The sequence below is a fragment of the Bombus pyrosoma genome, linkage group LG11 (genome assembly GCF_014825855.1).
Source record: "Bombus pyrosoma isolate SC7728 linkage group LG11, ASM1482585v1, whole genome shotgun sequence".
Lineage (NCBI taxonomy): Eukaryota > Metazoa > Arthropoda > Insecta > Hymenoptera > Apidae > Bombus > Bombus pyrosoma.
Genome location: NC_057780.1, coordinates 14,226,220 through 14,245,213, shown reverse-complemented (window position 1 = coordinate 14,245,213; position 18,994 = coordinate 14,226,220). Strand labels below are relative to the sequence as shown.

At 29.3% G+C, this 18,994-nt stretch overlaps 3 protein-coding genes across 10 annotated transcripts in view; 1 reads left to right on the top strand and 2 right to left on the bottom strand.

The window, feature by feature from the left end:
* Positions 1 to 96: 96 nt before the first annotated feature.
* Positions 97 to 5,723, top strand: LOC122573054 (calcium and integrin-binding protein 1-like). Of its 6 annotated transcripts, XR_006318651.1 has the most exons (8): positions 97 to 504; positions 577 to 611; positions 1,251 to 1,498; positions 1,569 to 1,767; positions 1,851 to 2,009; positions 2,501 to 3,932; positions 4,257 to 4,381; positions 4,523 to 5,723. XR_006318651.1 is itself a non-coding variant. In XM_043738966.1 (5 exons), exons 1-5 carry the CDS (start codon positions 454 to 456, stop codon positions 1,870 to 1,872), a joined length of 555 nt encoding a protein of 184 aa, XP_043594901.1. In that variant the 5' UTR covers positions 97 to 453; the 3' UTR covers positions 1,873 to 2,209. The 6 variants fall into 6 exon arrangements, 1 of the variants encoding a protein (XP_043594901.1); XR_006318652.1 differs by having other exon boundaries at positions 2,501 to 3,696; positions 4,257 to 5,723; XR_006318650.1 differs by having other exon boundaries at positions 2,501 to 3,696; positions 3,784 to 5,723.
* A 216-nt stretch (positions 5,724 to 5,939) lies between these two features.
* Positions 5,940 to 13,051, bottom strand: LOC122573236 (homeobox protein aristaless-like 4). Of its 3 annotated transcripts, none has more exons than XM_043739325.1 (4): positions 12,447 to 12,954; positions 9,830 to 9,964; positions 8,250 to 8,572; positions 5,940 to 6,593 (listed from the first exon to the last, which is right to left on the bottom strand). In XM_043739325.1, the coding sequence occupies exons 1-4, from the start codon at positions 12,528 to 12,530 to the stop codon at positions 6,323 to 6,325; spliced, it is 813 nt and encodes a 270-aa protein (XP_043595260.1). In that variant the 5' UTR covers positions 12,531 to 12,954; the 3' UTR covers positions 5,940 to 6,322. The 3 variants fall into 3 exon arrangements, with proteins under 3 accessions (XP_043595260.1, XP_043595261.1, XP_043595262.1); XM_043739326.1 differs by having other exon boundaries at positions 12,453 to 12,954; XM_043739327.1 differs by lacking the exon at positions 9,830 to 9,964 and having other exon boundaries at positions 12,453 to 13,051.
* A 44-nt stretch (positions 13,052 to 13,095) lies between these two features.
* The window catches only part of LOC122573234 (palmitoyl-protein thioesterase 1), a 63,799-nt gene continuing 57,900 nt past the window's right edge, over positions 13,096 to 18,994 (bottom strand). Inside the window, exon 8 of the mRNA XM_043739323.1 lies at positions 13,096 to 13,121. Within this exon, the coding sequence (XP_043595258.1) occupies positions 13,111 to 13,121 (11 nt within the window). The 3' untranslated portion in view covers positions 13,096 to 13,110. The remainder of the gene's footprint in view (positions 13,122 to 18,994) is intronic.

Here is an 18,994-nt window from a genome sequence, read left to right as displayed (position 1 = left end):
CATAATTATAGATACTATATTATATATAACAATGTATAGGAATTTCAATATGATTTGAATACAATCTTAATATGTATTGACTTATGTCTAAAACATCAGTGTGTATGTTAATGAATATACATGAACTATCTTAAATTTAAATAATAATTTTCATATCTTTCACATAAACCAATTTGTAGTAACGAAATTGATATGTTCAGATTCCTGTTATACGATATTAATCGATATTTATTTAAAAAACAGTATATTTATTCATTGTGGATATCATCTTGTATTATCTGCAGATGAATAGTATTCTCTTTAGATAAAAGAAATTTATCGATCGTTTGAGGCGCTAAAGACAAGCGTAACATTAATATAGGAGATCATAAATCTAATGCCTTGAAAAAATAAATATTATTGATTAGTAATTGTGTAGAGGGTAGTAAATTAATTTTTTGAGTTCCATAAAAGATGGGAGTGGGTAAAAGTCAATTTTCTGAAGAAGAATTACAAGATTACCAGGTATTTGGTTGTTCTTAATAACTCAATATCCATAAATTTTGTTTAATTATTTAATCTTATCTTATATTATAGGATTTGACATATTTTACGAAAAAAGAAGTATTGCAGTAAGTATACTTAAATAATTTAAATAATATCTATTTAACAGCTTCTTGTAATAGTTAGGAATATACAATGATTATTCTAACACATTGGTTTATTTAATATTAGAAAAAGGAAGATGCATAGCTATTTATATTCTGTTTTTTACAATAATAATATAGATATTACTTTAGATTTTTAATCTTTCGATGTAATGTATTTGAATGTATTTATGAAGAATAAAAAACAGATTTACTTTTATATTTTACATATATGTTTCAAAATGAAGAATAGATCTGTTTTAATGTGATATTTTATACGTATTTCAAATACAAATATCTTATGTTATTCTGATTATTTTGTAAAAATATTTTACCCTCAGACATACAACATTTTTATTTATTATATCTAAGAACCATTAATGTTCAATATTTTATTAATTGTATCACAGACACGTACATACAGAACATGCAATAAAATATCAATAATTTTATGATTGTGTTTATTCCTATACAGTTATTATGATCATATAATTAAGAACAGTTCTTATATTCTTATGTATTATTATGTATTATTAGCAACTTTTCATATTTCTGTATTTAAACTAACAGTCTATATATTGAATGTCACTAATTCATGTGTGAAATTTTGATTTTGTATAACAGTGCACATCAAAAGTTTAAAGCACTTGCTCCAGAGAAGGTTGGTCATAATAGAAATGCAAAACTTCCAATGTCTAAAATCTTACAATATCCTGAATTAAGAGCAAATCCTTTCGGAGACCGGATTTGTAAAGTTTTTAGTTCTAGTCAAGATGGAGATTGTACGTTCGAAGATTTTTTAGACATGATGTCTGTTTTTAGTGACGCAGCTCCAAAAGCTGTAAAAGCAGAACATGCTTTCAGAATATTCGGTAATATTTACATCTTATTTGTCAGTTTCTTTATAAATTTAATCTATTGATTGAATTATATTGTATACAGATTTTGATGGAGATGATATGCTTGGTATTGGAGATTTAAGACAAGTTGTAGATAGACTTACTGCTCCACAAAGATTAAACGAGACAGATATTCAACAGGTTCTCCAATATATACTTGATGAAGCAGATTTGGATGATGATGGTGCACTTAGCTTTGCTGAATTTGAACATATTATAGAAAAAAGTAGTGATTTTTCAAAGTAAGACGTATAAATTTTATTATCATTTTTATTTTGTTATGACACTGACATTAAATTTATTTTAACATATTCATTACTTTCAGGAGCTTTTGCATACGTTTATGAGACATAAAATATTGATGAGAAAAATAGTAGAAAGGCAACATAAGACTGAATATTATATTAATATCGAGACACTTCGATATATTCAATAGGCCTAATAATTTTTACCATAAAAAAGAGTAATTCTGCGAATTTAAAAAGTGCGTTAATGTTTCCTAAAGGCCTACTACATGCTAAAATTAGTTTCCTTCTTCCAACATTACATTATAGAACATTTTACTATTATAAATTAATGATACATGTTATTTAATTAATGTTTTTATTACTAATTTTTAAGAAATATTAATGTATAATAATTTCATACTAACACAAAGATTAATATTTATTCATTAATATTAAATTCACTGCCTTAAATGTATTATTTGTTTTGTTTGCTTTATTAATTTTATATAAAGATACTAGAATTATATTTCCTTCTATATTATGAGATATATAATAAAGAAATGTTTTTGTATGTATATCATATGAGTTATTATCAACTCATTATTACCTGTTTCAATATACTATCATTAGTTTTTAATACTACTTGTTCATATTTATATCTTTTTGTATTGAAAATATTAAAAGTGGGTTTAAAAACTATGTATGAATAAAATAAATTATTATAATATTTAATTGTTCTATTTTTTAGATATTGTCTTATGTAGTGAAAGAGCAGGAAAAACAGGAAAATATTTGTATTGAATCACCCGGAAAGTTCGTTCCGATCTTTGAGGAATTTGGTCGACATGAAAGATCATATTGAAAAGTTTTCCGCCGAAAAACCTAAGAGGTTCTGGAAGGATGGAATATTCAAGTTGCGTGAAAGATGAAGAAAGGTTGTGGAACAAAATGACACCTATATAATTCAATAAATGTATATTGAATCGAAATGTAATTCGGAACGAACTTTCCGGGGGACCCAATACTTGTACACAGCGATTGTACTTAAAGTTATTTTTTTTAATTCATGTAACAACAAGCTTGAATAACTTTGGGATACTAAATACTATAAGTATATGTATCCGTCTTGGAGTTGACTATACATCTATCTAAAAAAATATACCTAAATGAAAACAAAAAAGAAATAGTTTTACTTTCAAACCTTACAGGCACTTCTTACTCATAAAAAAATATTTATCATGAAATGTCTCTAAAATGTCTCAAAAGTTTCTGTATAACAATAGTTTGATATAATCACAAGGAGAAGATATAATGAAGAGTCCTGTATGTGATGTAAGATTCTCAAACGATGGTGCATACCAGCAGCTTACCTCGTACAAATTGTAGAGAAGAATAAATGTTCAATAAGATTAAACAATAAATATTGCTGCATTTTGTAAGAAGAATCATAGAAAATACCCGAATTATGAAAAGTGATAGTTACATAATACAATATAATATTCATCTACCTTCGCACTTATATGAAATAAAAAGGTTGAAAATAAGAAGAACACGAAAGAAATTAAGCAGATATTAAAGACATAATTGATTAACTATGAACTAATTTATAACTAAATGATACCTGAGAGGTTGCTTTAAAATAAGGATAGAATTTGATAAAAAGATCAAGGATATCCATAGAAACAAATCTATTCTTTAAATCTTTTGCTTTCTTTGTCTATATATCCTGCATTGTTAATTCATTACGCTGTTAAAATATCCAATGTGCAAGACAAACAATGGGGAATGGAAGAAAATTTGAAAGTTAAAGCAAAAGAAACACCATAAAATATAATGAAAAATGAATAAAAAATAAATGAAGAATAATTAACACATGCAACGAATAAATACAGTGTATATTATTTCAGAAATGATGATTGTTACTAACATAGTGAAAGGTGAAAGGTATTCATACATATGCATAAGTATCAATTTTAGTATTAATTTTACACTTTTTTCTTCTCACCATTTTATACATTTACTTTTATTAAGGCTTTTGTGTGATTGAAGTTTACAAGTAATAAATCAATAATTTCTTATAAAAAAGCAATATACACTTTTGCTCTCATCAGTGGCAAAAAATTTTAACAAATAAAAAATTACCATTTAGCTAAGGAAAATATAGAGGTTTTGTAAAAAAGGTAAATATTTTACAGCTTTAGTCAGTGAAAAATCATATATAAAAGACAAACATATAAGAATGTAGACATTTTTCTCTCTAATAACATGTGGATATTGTTAGACAATTAGAGAATAGTGCTTTGAGACTTATTACTACATAAAAAGTATATAAACTATAATCCATAAAATTAAACAAGTACGAGAAGAGTTTCAGAATGTTGAAATTTAACTATTGTGAATTATGAGCACAAAAGAATATGTGCATAATATATAATAAGGAAAAACATTTTGATTTATTTAACTCTTTATTAAAATTACCAAAAACACTTTGATTTATTCTGTAGGTTCAAAATGATACTTAAAGTGCATCATGATAACTGAAGAATCGGTCTGATGAAAGCTATCCTACGTCATCAGAAACTCAGAAGAAGAGTTTCTCAAAGAGTAATATAAAAGCGGAACGAAAGCGGTGAGATAATAAAAATAAGCTCATAATTTACTAACAAGATACGATTGAGACAATATAATACATGTTACATAACAAGGTAGAAAGGTCAGTAGAACACAGAATAAATAATGAGATAATCGTTTGTACGTTGATGGTTTTCAGAGCAAGAAATGATTAGGCAACGGTTCTGTGATTGATCTAGTGCTTCGGAACAAAGAGGCACAATTACATGAAGAAATAGAATTCATATCCAACTTTCACACGAGCACAGGGTGGTTGAAGCAGTTTAAAAATCACCATTCCATTCATCACGTATCCATAGTATGCATTCACAGCGAAAAATGAGATGCTGATAAAACGACAGTCAATTATTTCATGCTACATTTATTACTATACTTGAGCAGCACCTTCAACTTCATAATATCTACAATATGGATAAAACTGAATTGACGTAAAAGTATAATTATCGTTTTATAATTATTATTACATTAGTCTTTTATTAACAGTCGAATTAATAGATGGTAACAATTTAAAAATGTAATATATTATATATATATTATACGAACGTAAAAAGCATTTAATGTTTGCATGAAATAATATATGTAACATATATGTAATGTAAATATAGTAATAATATTGTGAATATATGTAACCCTTACAAGGTCACTATTTTATTTCTAGAATTTAAAAAAAATGCTTTCTGTGTATGTCCTGTAATTTCAGATCGTATTTTAGATCATACGATTTAAAATGTATTAAGAACATTACATCATTAGCAGTAAAATGTAAATAAACATAGAATTTATTTTATTAGGTAATTTTTATTAATAACAAAATAAAATTATGACTAGGTGGTAATAACTACATATGTAATTGTAAAAAATAAAACTGATGTTAACCCCGCGAAAGTTCTAGTTGTGGTTTATCGGTGAAAGTGTAGAATGTACTTCACAGTGGCACGAATTTTCTTCCACTAGCGTATACGTATGTATGTCCATTATAATCAATACAGTATCTTGAGGGCTGAATTTATTATTGAACAGGAAAAAATAAGTTTAAAGAAGACGATTAGTGTGATGAGACATTGGAAGGTACCAACGCAGAACAATCTCATAGCACAACGTACTCGACATAAATTTTTATAAACCGATTATATCCGTCATTCTTTTTATGAATGCGAATTGAGTTCAGTTTTAACGCATGCGACATAATCGCTTAAATGGTTAATGTATTTTTAGAACGCTTGTTTTATAGAAAAAAGTTTGTTCATTACCATGTGCTTTTAAAACCACATAACTTTTACAAAATCCATTACTTCTGACATATTTTTTAAAAAGAAAGAAACGTTTTGACTATAACAATAAAATAAATAGTACATTTTATATAATCAATTATCATTCTTAATAATACATTATATCAATGAATATAATTTGGTAAAGACAATGAAGAATACATATACATATTATATGTACATTTCTATATATGTAGAAAAGAAAATAAACTATATTTTTTTATCCCAATAAAAATAAATGAGATAATAAAAATTACGCAACATACAATAAATAATGATTGAGATATTTCGTAATTTTGTAAAATATTGAGCAAGAAGAGGATGTAGAACGTAAAATATATAAGGATTTTTAGTGAGATTACCTAAAATACTGTGTTTAACGAAGCACTTGTAACATTGTCAAGATCGAAAAATAATAATGTTACAAATATAAAGTGAAAGTTATTTGTGGAGAAATATTCAATTTTAAACTAACTACTTGAGTACTTTAATATAATTGTAAGTAGCATTTTTATTTGAAATTTTAACGACGTACCTTTAGAACAAAGATTTTTCAACAGCTGATTTGTCCATTGTAGATATTTGATTCTTTCGATTGAAAAAGTGAAGAAATAATAAGTAAGTCGCGAGTGAGAAACTGAATTATATAAAGCTAACGTAACAAGAAACAATTAATTGTTTTTGTTAGCATTAAGTGTAACGTCCAAAGGTTCGTCGACATTTTGCGATGGACTGAGTTCTTGTTGGGGTAGCTGATGGAATAAAGTAGCGGTCGGTGTGTGCCTGGGTGGACCCTTCACGGTGAGATCCATCTCAGCCTCTTGAGGCCTATCTCTAGCGGTTAAATTGATGTCTCTTTCTACTGGACTGCCGCATATTCTTGGTGGAGAACCACAACCACATTTCATTCTTTCTGGAGACTTTTCACAGGTCAGAGAATATCTGAAATGTAATAATTGTCCTTTCTATGTGAATGAAATTTTAAGGATAAAAGTGCAAAATACATATTATCACACATATATAAATACTATTAATATGTAAAAAGTCGTAAGCTAATGCACCTAGTTATAAAAATGAAGTGTCTTTCCGCATTTACATAAACAGGTATATTGCATAGGTATGTTACAGTTATAACGAACACATTAATTCAATATCTGAATGTATGGACATAGATACATCTAGTCTCGTAAATTATGTGTACCTACTAGGAATCACAAACATATTTATACTTATGCATATTTTTTATATTGTAGATACTAAGTACACACTTCATATTTATTAGCGTCCACTGCTACTATGTACTTATTTATGTATATAGTATTTGGAAGAATATCCCTTATTCTTATTTTCTTGTATTCCTCTTTATCTTTTACATATTTTTACGTAGTTTCAATAAATGAAATGTTTCATTTTGTTATAGAACAAAATATCTGTTTCATCGAAGTTAATGAAAGTTTTTCTCCAATCTATCATATGTCATAGAAACACTAAGTATATAATTAAAAAATTTCGCATCAATAAATATCGTTTGTTTCTTATTTGTTTCAACTTTACGAATTTAATTATATTATATTACAATAGATTTAATTATTAGAAAGAAGCGTCAATTTCCTCGTATCGATGAATTTTTAAATATCTAAGATAAAAATTTATATCGCGTGTTAAACTGGAAACTTGATCAATCGAAATTTCATGTTTGCATTCTAAAGATTATTTTAAAATACTCAGTACAAGATGACCGATCCTTTTTGTAACCTTTTCGGTATGTTGGAACAATAATTTCCTCTATAGTATTAAGAGCAATGTAACATGAAATACTTTTATGTAACATTATTAATTACTGTATCCTTTACATAAAGTAGCTATTATTAGAAGAGTTTAAATAATTCAAATGCTGAAATAACGTACAATTAATGAATTAAGAACTTTCCTCTTAATCCTTTATTAACTTCGAATTTTGAATAATACTATTTCTGTATATTATATAAGATTGATGGTTTTGCTACGACAGGTGCGTATGTGTGCGAATTTTTTCATTTGAATTGGAACATAAATGTCGAAAATACGCTAGGATACGGCATATTCACATACTCTGTCGAATATTAAGAAAATTAAATGTAGAAGTTAATCAATCAAAAGTCTAATTTAAAACACGCCTATGTATACTTAGGTACTAGATAGAAACGGCATAGCGCAGTTGTAAATTGAAGTTTTAAGAAGGCTATCCATTGATGTAGCAGCATTCAGTAGTATATCCATTTCCTAGAAACATTTAAATTTTGGGCTGCAAAAGTTATTTGTAAATTAATATTCCGATGTGAGTTACGACGTTTCATTAAATCTAGGGATATATAAGGTATTAGGATTAGAACGTATATCTACTTTCGAAAGGCAGGAAAGAACAGTTAGGAGAGAGAGAGAGAGTGTGTGTTTTGGGTTTATGCCATGTAATAAATAATACGTTTCGATACTCAACAATCCAACACTGTCCATTGATTTTACGACTGCGTTATATCGTTTTGCGTAAATTCTTGTTCTACTGTTTGCATGTTTGAATTAGTAAAAGTGGAATACGATTAAGGAAAGTAATTTTATTACCCGTGAGGAGGTGGAAGAATCCTGTAATCTCTGCAAACGGATAAAGTTGAAGCGTCAGGTATTTTGTCCGCGTTGCTCGCCGTTATAGTTATAGGTGGTCCGTTGGTAGAAGCAGAGGCTGAAGGCGGTGGAGGCGGCGGAGGTGGGGGAGGCGGGGGTGGTGGTGTCGCAGCATCAGGTCGTTCCAAAGATGCTGTAGGTGGCGGCCTTAAAAGAAGGGGTGCTGCACTTCCTAATCCCAAACATCGCATTCTCCATGCATCTTGTAACAATTGCAATCGGGCTTGTTTCCGCCACTTTGCTCGCCGATTCTGAAACCAAACCTAAAATAGCAAATAATTCACGTTATTATTTCATAAATAAAATAAGTATTTTCAGCTGAAAAGTAGCTACATACACATTATGAAATACCGATAGGAACTTATTTTTGTAAAATGTAGATACTACAGACTTTGTGGTTTATAATAAAAAACAGGCGGCAAATAGATTAGTTAAATAATTTAGCACTATTTAATTTTTTATGATATTTTAGCTGTGTTTAGATGGACTTGTAAAATAATATTGCAGATTTTATTTTGCTAATCACGCGTATCGATTATAGAAATAGGTTTTTGAACGTTTTCTTGTCATATTATAAATACAATTTTTAATACCTATCATTTTAGTCTGTTACCAATTTTTCTATCGCTAATCAAATATTTCCATATTAACTATTTGCCTAAATGTTTCCCACATGGAAATTAACATTAATGCTCTTTACGGAACAAATTATTCGAGTGTAGATCGATGGTTACAAAAAATTATTCTCCACAAAATATAGATCGATATTCGCTATAAATTGTAATGGAATATTAGCGTCGCTTCTGTAATTTGTATAAAAATAAGCACTTTTGTTATTTAGTTACAATAATATAATTTCAATTATAAAACATTCTAAAATCATGTACTTGTAAATATCCCCCGCAAAAATGATGATCTTTTCAACTGTATAAAGTATTCTGTTTTATTATATTACCTCTTTGAAGCTCTAAACGCGTAGTGCAGCTTGACTCCGTCAAATAGCGAAGAATAAAATGGCCGTAGCAAACGAGGTTTTTGAAAGATTCTGTATTCATCAACAAATTCGAAAGAAATTATAGTAGTTGGGTGAATAGAAAATTTTGACACAGAATTTCAGCTAAATATAGGTAGATACTAATCAAACTGTGGGAAATTATATTTTATAAACAGACTTGAAGACACGTTACATCGATATTCAAGTAGCTCTATAGTTTTCGAATTATTTTTTAAATGTTTCTTCCATTATTCGGATAATTCTAGTAAAAAATTTTGGGCGATGTCAATTCCAGATTTAAAAACGATTGGAGAGAAAAATAAAAATCTCTTACATACATTTACATGGTGTCTAAATAAATTGTAATTCGGTTTCGTATAAAGAAGGATTTATGCATAAAGCAACAACTAATAGGTGATTTCCCTAAAAGTAAAGTAATTTCCTGTTAATTTGATAATAAGAAAAAAAAAACAAAGAAGAATACCTATTTATGGGTTAACAGGGAAAAATATTTATGTTTATTAACCTGAACACGAGCCTCTGAAAGTGAAATCCTAAGAGCGACTTCTTCTCTTAGAAAAACGTCAGGATAGTGCGTTTTCTGGAACAGCGACTCCAATTCTTGAAGCTGTTGCGGAGTGAAAGTCGTCCGATTGCGTCTCTATTCAGACATGATTAACAATAATTAATGATCGTATAAAGATATTTACTACTACGTTTTATGTCCCTAAACTTATATCACATAGTTGATCTCATTGTCAGATCAGATTATCATAGTATGATAATCTACATGAGTAGCGTTGGAAAATAATAAAAATTATTTTTATTGATTTTCCTGCCAAATAAATAAAAATGCGTTATATATGTTTGGTTTGGTAAAAAAAAAAAAAAAATAATAAGAATGGGAAATACTAAAAATATTAAAATACTGAAAATTAATTTAGGTTTAATTTTAATTACAGAGAGACCATGATTATACTAAATTATGTTGAATTTTATTTCATTTCAATTTCTTATTTCCTTACGTCAACTTATTTCACTTTACTATTCAGAAAAATACATACTTTATATAAATATAAGAAAATTTCCTTGTTTGATATTAAGTATATACCTATGGTAAGTAGGTACATATATGCTTAGAATCAATCGAATTATTTTCGTTGTTCCGATTGTTCATATTATTACGTTTTAAAGCAACTGTCTTTTTAGTTTTATTCATTTTTCTATGTTTTTGAATTTCTATCTGTATAAATATCAGTAGGTACGTTGACTGTACCTCCGGAGATCTGTCATCTAAAACCTAACGAAATGTTATTTAAATAATGTACGACATCATGAAATTCCAATAAACCTTCATCATATGCATACATACTTTTAATATACAAAGTTTCAAACTGGGTAAATATTAGTAGATTTTTTCATTTATGTAGTATGTTTACACACTGTTGCAACTAATTTCTTTGTTTACCTACTATGCATTAATATATGCGTTCATATATTATACGTAGGTATATACTATCTATATCTTTATTATACATATATACACACACACACACATACATAACTAATCAATTAAAAGATAAGATAACAACAGGTTTTTTGTACGTTTGGAAGATGGAAGGCAGACAAAATATACATGAAGGCTATATAAGAAGAAAATATTTTGGAACTGTAGCATAAAATTAATCGACAGGAAAATAAAAATCATAAATGATAAAAGAATAAAAATAACCAATTAATTTTACGAATTCTGTATTAATGTGAATTAAAGCGATATGTAATTCTTTTATTTTAGAAATACAGTTTACAAGCATTAGCGTACTAGGATAGGTATATACATATATGAATGACGAATATATAATATTTTCATTACCTTTTTAAAATTTTCAGTCTTTTTTTTATAACTGCTTACATTATAGAATTTATTACATATAGGTATATAAATTTGAGGTTGATCGTTGTTACGTAATCGCGTAATGGTCAAGCTTTTGGCATTTAGAGTATTTTTCATATTTAATAAGAATCTTTTACGGAAGAAATTACACGTATTTTGAGAAGTATATTATTACGTTTTTACGTAACTTGTAACGTTTGACAAAGCTGTAGGTATATGAATTAATCATCAGAGGAGTAGTTCTTTCGTGTTTGTTTTCGTTTCACTTTTACATCCCTTGTGCTAGCAGATTAATGCGTTAGTAGAGAATTTTATATAAATTTGACGCATTGTTTAACTACGATTTTAGGTATAACAATGGTTCATGTATAGATACTCATCTGTTATAAATAAATGAACGTATCTCTACTTTTTTTTATTATATATATACATATACGTAGGAATAGTTAATAGCCGATAGCTATTGCAGCGAAATACAGCGCAGTTTGATTTTAGTCAGTTGTCAATTATGCGCTTGCTTTTAGTTAGCGCTGGAATTCTCTTTAGCGATAATAAATCGTTCGTAACGATCGGAAAACCATCTTATGACATTCAGTTAAGTACAAAGTTCATATTAACATATTCGAGCGTAAAAACTTACAATTACATTACCACCAAAACAAATGTACCAAGTTGGCATAATCTCGTAAAGGAATAAATCGATGATTCGTTTATACGGTAAAGAAGAACATAATAGAACATAATCGTAATCAATAATCAATATTTTACTTGGTCGAGTAATACGCAAAAGAATTAAACGGCTCTCTTATAACGACAGAATTTGTTTACATATGGACATGAATCTGACGACAAAATTTTTTTCTTGTATCTACATATGTGTACAATATTTTTCAGTCACTGGTTTCCAATAAATGAAAACAACCTGCTTCATAACGATTAAGCGATAACTAATTAAAACGAACTAAACAGCACTTTTGCCGTTAATTGTTATTTCGAATATGTTCCTATCACACATTGTTTTTATAGGAATAAAGCATTATACCGTTAGATAATAATAAAAGGTAGTATTATACAAAATATGCATCAGTGAAGATTGTGTATGAAAGAAGGAACACAGCGAAAGAAAATTGCGAGGGAGAAGGGAGAAGAAGGAGATTCGAACACGATTTGGCTGCTTTTAATAATACAAGCACGAATATGTGAAAATATAGAAAAAAAGGAGCTAAACAGTAGCAAAAAAGAAACGTACACTGACCTGACGACGTCTTCCAAACATATATTCGGTGAGCAAGTCAGCCTGAGGTCCTAAGGGTGATAAATACGGGCCTGCCATCCTTTCGTAAGTTGTCGGTTGTTTGGCAAAACTAACAAAGATATAGCTTTGCGTTCTTTTTACCCTGGAATCTCACTGCGAGAGAGTCGTTTTATCGTTCTCGATAGACGACACCGAGAAAACTGAAGTCTCCTTTCGAGAGTTCACCCTCGATCAAGCTCCGAGTTACGTGCAGAACGGGGGTTGGTTTATATCACGGGATTGGTCCACCGGTTCTAGGGGCGGTACCACTTCCATGGAGATAAGTACACACCCCTCTTGTGGAAAATTCACTAAATCGTACCGCGCAGAATTTTTTCTCCAAAGAACGTTGATACCTGAATTTTGATTTTTCAAGATTTTCTCTCGCTTTTTACAATTTGCATTCTTGAAACTCTCCTTCGTTCATGTAGTTTATTATTCCACTTTGTTCATTAGGTAATTTTCTTGTCCCGTTAGCAATTTTTCTCCTAATAGTCACATCAACTATTTAATATTCATTTTAACGTTTGGTTAAGCTCCAATTTTTTCACCTTTCATTTTGAATCGAGGTTATAACTTATAACTAGAAATTATACCGTCGCTATACAGAACGAGAACGTTATGCTGTTGCTGCAATGAAAACGGAAATAGATGGATGAAAACAAAACGACGGACTGAAACGTTTAACATAAAATTCCTTTGCCCAAATATAAGTTATTTAGAAGTTGTATTCGAAATACGTACTTGAGCGATTTGAATAGTTTCGATTACATATTTATTATTACGAATGCGAATGGATTAACGGTTTTAATAAATTACATTTCTAACGGAGTATAAACAGCAGGTAACAAGTTATATTTTTAATCGTTATAAGTAAAAACTACGAGTACCTATACCTACGTAGATACCGTTTTTATGCGAATAATTTAATGGCCATGCTTATTAGACGGCGTTGGGACGAAGTTTGTAGTTTCTATAATACGGCAAAGTATTCAAAATTCATCGTTAGTATCTACATGTTATAAATTAACTAAAGGTTAAGCACAATTATAATCGAATTTTATTTCGGATAGTATCGTATTTGGTCACTAACTATATGCAATCTAACGTTGTAGCGCGTAGAAATTTTCTTCTTTTCGGTACTTATGCCAACTTGATCGAGCGTTTATTACACGGAAATACCGACAGCGAGAATATTATACCTGCTTTATCTCAAGAAGAAAGTGTTCCAGCTAACTCCAATTTTCTGTCATTTGTATTTTATTTCTTCGAGATATCAAACTGAATATACCTATACAGTTGTATAGTGTTTCAAAGTATATATATATATACTAATTTGAGATAAAACGAGACGAAAAGATATAAGAATTAGGGAAATAGGGAAAACCAAATGGAAATAAAGAAGTAAAAAGTGACCGACCAAAAGTGGGAGAAAGAGAAAAAGACGGGGAAAAAGATGGAGCTGCAAGGGGAGGAAAAGAAAAAAGAGAAGAAGAAGCGTAAGCAGAAGAAGAGGTAGAGGAAGAAGGTGCGCGAGTTTAGTGATAGGAGCCGTAGCGAAATCCAGAAAGTGATGCTCGGTATTCGTATAGCATAGCGCATCAGACAGGCACATACCCCGAAGCCATGTAATTCATTACTAAAGCAATCTCACCCTGCCCTATCTCTGCCCCTCTCCTGAACCCTATCCAGTCCTGCACACCCTCTCCTGACTTCAGCGGTGCGCGCGCGTTATAATATAAAAAAAAGGAAGAACCAGCCGGATGAGGAAGGAGAAGGGCCCGAATAGAATAGCGCCCCTGACGACAAAACAAAATGAAACACAAAGCCGTGTTTTCATAATTAAAAAGATTGCATGCACTGAGTACAGTTCTCTCTTGCTCTCGCTTTTTCTCTCGTTGGCGTTCTATGCTCGCCTCCTGTACGGAGCCTTTCTGTTCGCTACGCTGTATTTCTCTTTTTCCCTTTCCATCTGATTTTCTCTGTGATTGTCCGCCGAGTCTTTCTTTCTGGACGACGCTCTTTCTCTCTCTCTCTCTCTCTCTCTCTCTCTCCCTCTCCCTCCCTCCCTCTCTCTTCCTCTCTTTCTCTCTCTTACCCTGACTCCTCTTTTTATATTCTCGCTATTTTAATGATCCAAATACCAGCAAAATGTTTTCATATCAATTTAATTATAACTAGATTTTATTAATTATTTTACTTCAACGAACATTCGTTAGGCAAATGCAATATGCGATATAAAATGTTGAATCGTCTCAACGTTTTCCTTATTTGGCAAATTATAACGTCGTTTTTGACGAAATGTATAGGTACATAAACGAACAGCACAGTAATACGTATACTCGTTATGCAATATTTATGTGCTTTGTTGTATTATGTCGGTGAAAGAAACTACGGAAATAGAAGAGAGATTGGAGAGAAATTATCAAAACTCGTGCATTTATTATTTTCTCTTTGATCTACTTTTTTGTTTTCTATCTTTTGTAGTTGCGAGAGATATATCGTATATTTGATGGAAATGTAGCGATACATCTATTGCGTACATTGCTTTCGATAGGTATATTTACTTATCGTTTGATTAATCTCCACATATATACATACTTACGTAGGTATATGCACCTATAACAAATCCATATGTATTAAGCGAATCTCTGTAGCTCTACATATACCAAATAGTGCATTATTACTTTTTTCTTTTTTCTGTGATCTTCATATACGATATAAAATGATATGAAACATTTGCTGCGTGTTAGTCAGCTAATATTAAATATTTACAAAAAAGAAGCCACGTCCGATTTTGATAATTTTTTTAATATGTTATCAAAATCACCGCCTGAATCGTGTTGCGAAGGTTTTCAAAATATAATGGGGGTAAATCAAACGCATGGTTGGGAGAGGGGCTCTGTTGTACCTTTTCCTACACTCCCGCTTGGTGAAAAATTTAACTTTAGTCAAACTCATTTCTATTTAAATTGAAATTAGATTTAGATTGGCTTAGATTTGTTCCACACTTTTATTCCATAACATTAATCCTATAATACACATGTACTTATGCGATATTAAAGCATAAGATAATAATTTTATAAAACATCGCACTGTTTTATTTATCTCTGTCCGAGCCATTAGAAATATCATCGGTATAGCTCACAATAAGAGAAGCGAACACGAGCATTCGATTTACTACATTTACGCTCTATTAGATACAAATGATGTCCAAAAAATTATGTATCTTTGTGTAAACAATTTTTGACAATAAATTTTTAATTTGCAATACTACAACTTGAGAACATATCAAAAAATTATCGAAATCGGATGTGGCTCTCTTCTTGCAAATGTTTACCGTGTTTTCTTTTGTATTATCAAATAAATACGACCATATCTAAGATCGTATGTGTAGTTATTGCAAAGAGCAATTGTATTTATCGTTAGGTTATTCTACTACTTTATTCTAGTCTATCTATTCTAGTCTACCCTACTGCTCTACTTTTATCGCTCAATGAACGTTATACATTATACGTATATACGTATTCCTCTACCTATGTATGTTTATCTATCCTTCAAGTTGTAAAAGTGCGTAATGAGTATTCATTGAATTGTATGTTTCTCTCTTCAACTTTGGTGCAGAATATAATATATACCTAAACGTAATACCTACTGTGAAAAATCATGTGAATCTGAAACGTTGAACATTACGAACACATGTAAGAATATCGTATTGTGTATTAACAACAGGCGCATGCTTCAGATTGTAACAACACTAGTTTGCAAATATCAATGTGCAGTGAACGTTTTGTCGTCATAAATTAAATTTTATGCCATAAACTTAATGCTTATGTAGAAATTATACTTGACAAAAATATACTAGTTCGTTTAATCGTTCGAAGAATTTCAACCATACACATGTACAAACATGGTTACACAGATCATCCTATTTATTTCGCTGCTAATACTCATTTCTTCTTCAACGATTTTTACAATATATTACCACGAAATAAAACATCTTTGAGATCTTTAAAATCCACTACTATCTCACTATCTAATTGTAAGTATGTATACAGATAGTTATAATTTATAACATAATCGACTTACTACCGTGCTTCGTGAATGCTTAGACCTTAAACTACTCGTTTATATTAGGTGGTCCGAAAAATTTCTTTCGTTTTATAAAGAAATAATGGATGCACAACATTTTTCGTTTTACATTATTTTATCGAATTACGTATGATCCATTTTGTTCTATCAAGATAAAGATCATAACGTTCGACAGATTAGGTTTCATGTTTGTGAAGACGTGTCTGTAGGAGAAAGACACTTTTGGACAACCTAATATGTAAGTAGGTAGCCATGTATGCACATACCTATTTCGCTGTGATTTTAAAAAGATATATAGGTAGCTACCTAAGTTAGAATTTCGTATGCGATTTAAAAGTACATAGGTATGTACCTATAAATACAATTCGATACTTTCACTAATACATTGATTATATTTATTCCTCATTCTTAAGTATAAAATTCTTGCTTCCTATAGTAAAATCGGCTAATCCCTATAGTTATTCCATCGATAATTCCTTACAATTTATAATAAATATCGTGCCCACCATTATGCCAAGTTATTTATGTACATATGTACTCACAACATATATATATTATTTAAAAATAATATTTGAGTACGATACATTCAGTAATTTAAGCTAAAAATCGTAGTTTTAAAAAAAAGTTAGAAATACTAAAAAAAACTAATATTAATAATAGGTACCTATCACGAAAAGATCGAACAAGTTATAACAATTTAATTAATAAAAAGAAATATTACAAATATTAGTCGTGACAAATTGTTATTATAAAACTGAATTCTTTTCTCAATTAATGCAAGACGATAAATAAATATTTTGTACTTGGGTACTACAACGTTCTTTTCCAAAATGATAAGTCCTTTCCTCAAGATCATTGTAGAATGAAAATGCGCGTTTTAGTCTGGTTCCATTAGATAATTTAAAGTAAAGTAATTTTGCAAAAAGCCAATTTTAACTGGACTTAATATAGACGTGAATTGTATTCCTTTCCTTTATATATATGTTCATATCAAAAGTCAGGACATTGTTATTCGATCGATCTTAAATCTTATGTCGATCTCGAATTCCCCGTAATAACTTAACGTAAAAATAAGTAATATTCAAATACGAATAATAGTAGTAAATAATAACGATGTATCTCTGTAGTATCTCTTAGTATCATTCACCATTTTTGTTACATTTTTTATTTAAATAAAACTAATCTGAAATTACACAAAATACACGTAATTGTGTAGATATTACATTTATATATATATATTTAGCAGCAAGGGAATTAAGAACAGATTGTCAGGAGAAACGAGGGCCTTGAAGTTCCTTTATTGAGTAGAATTATAATGTCCAGGCCCGCCCCTGTCATATGACCAATTAGCTTCCGTTTACTTTACTTTGTATCTTTCATCCCTTCTCTGCAACTATTATACTACGTTATTACTTTGATTTACTTACTTTATATGTGCGAATGTAAACATTTCATGTATAAAATATACCTACTTATCGATCCTAAGTTATTATAATATTTATTGTTATTAAATATAAAAATTATTTCTTTGTTATTACTTGTGAGTACTTATATTCGCATATACGTAAGAAAGTGTATAATTGTGTGTACGTTGTTGTATAAATACGATGCAAATAAGAAATTTTTATACCGCTTGCAATTATTTTCAGAAGAAATGATAGATATTATCTAAATAAGACATTTCAAAAATGATTATTTAAAAGATACATTATCTTATTTAACAACATATTATTTTGATATAATTATGCGTTAGTTTCTTCCAGTCATTGTATTATTTATTAAGACTATTATCCTCATGAAGAAGAATAATCATTTTATATAATTTCTTATTCCGCATTTGAATAAATGTTTCCTGAAATAATACTTATATGAAATAATTTGTTGTTTATTTCGTAAAATAAAAATCTTCTCACAATTTCAAACACGTGTTCTTTAAATATTATCGCAATTATAACGATTCCAAGAGCAAATATCGTTATATTGTAGGTAGAATAACTTGATTATGTTGTTTATGACCTAATCGTATACAAAGTATAAATGTTATTTAAAGTTCAAATTATTTGTTATTTGAAAGAGTTAACAAAAGTGGAAAAGCATTTGAAAATAATTTATTTAACCTTAATATGAAATAAAGTTACACTCTCTATTTCTAAAGTAAAAATAATAAAGTGGTTGGAATGATTCATTATTTCAGATTGTTATTTTTTATATTTATTTCAAATAAAATTTGCCCAATCCTATTTATAAATCGTAGCTTACAGGAATAGGTCCTGGAATAGGTTCATGTGAATCGAAAGTAACAGTTGTAATTAGAATGAAAACAAAAATAATTAAAGAATTAGGATAAAATTTAAGGATAATTATAAAAATTAAGGCAGTCACGTTTAAAGCACGATATTTTTACTTCGTCG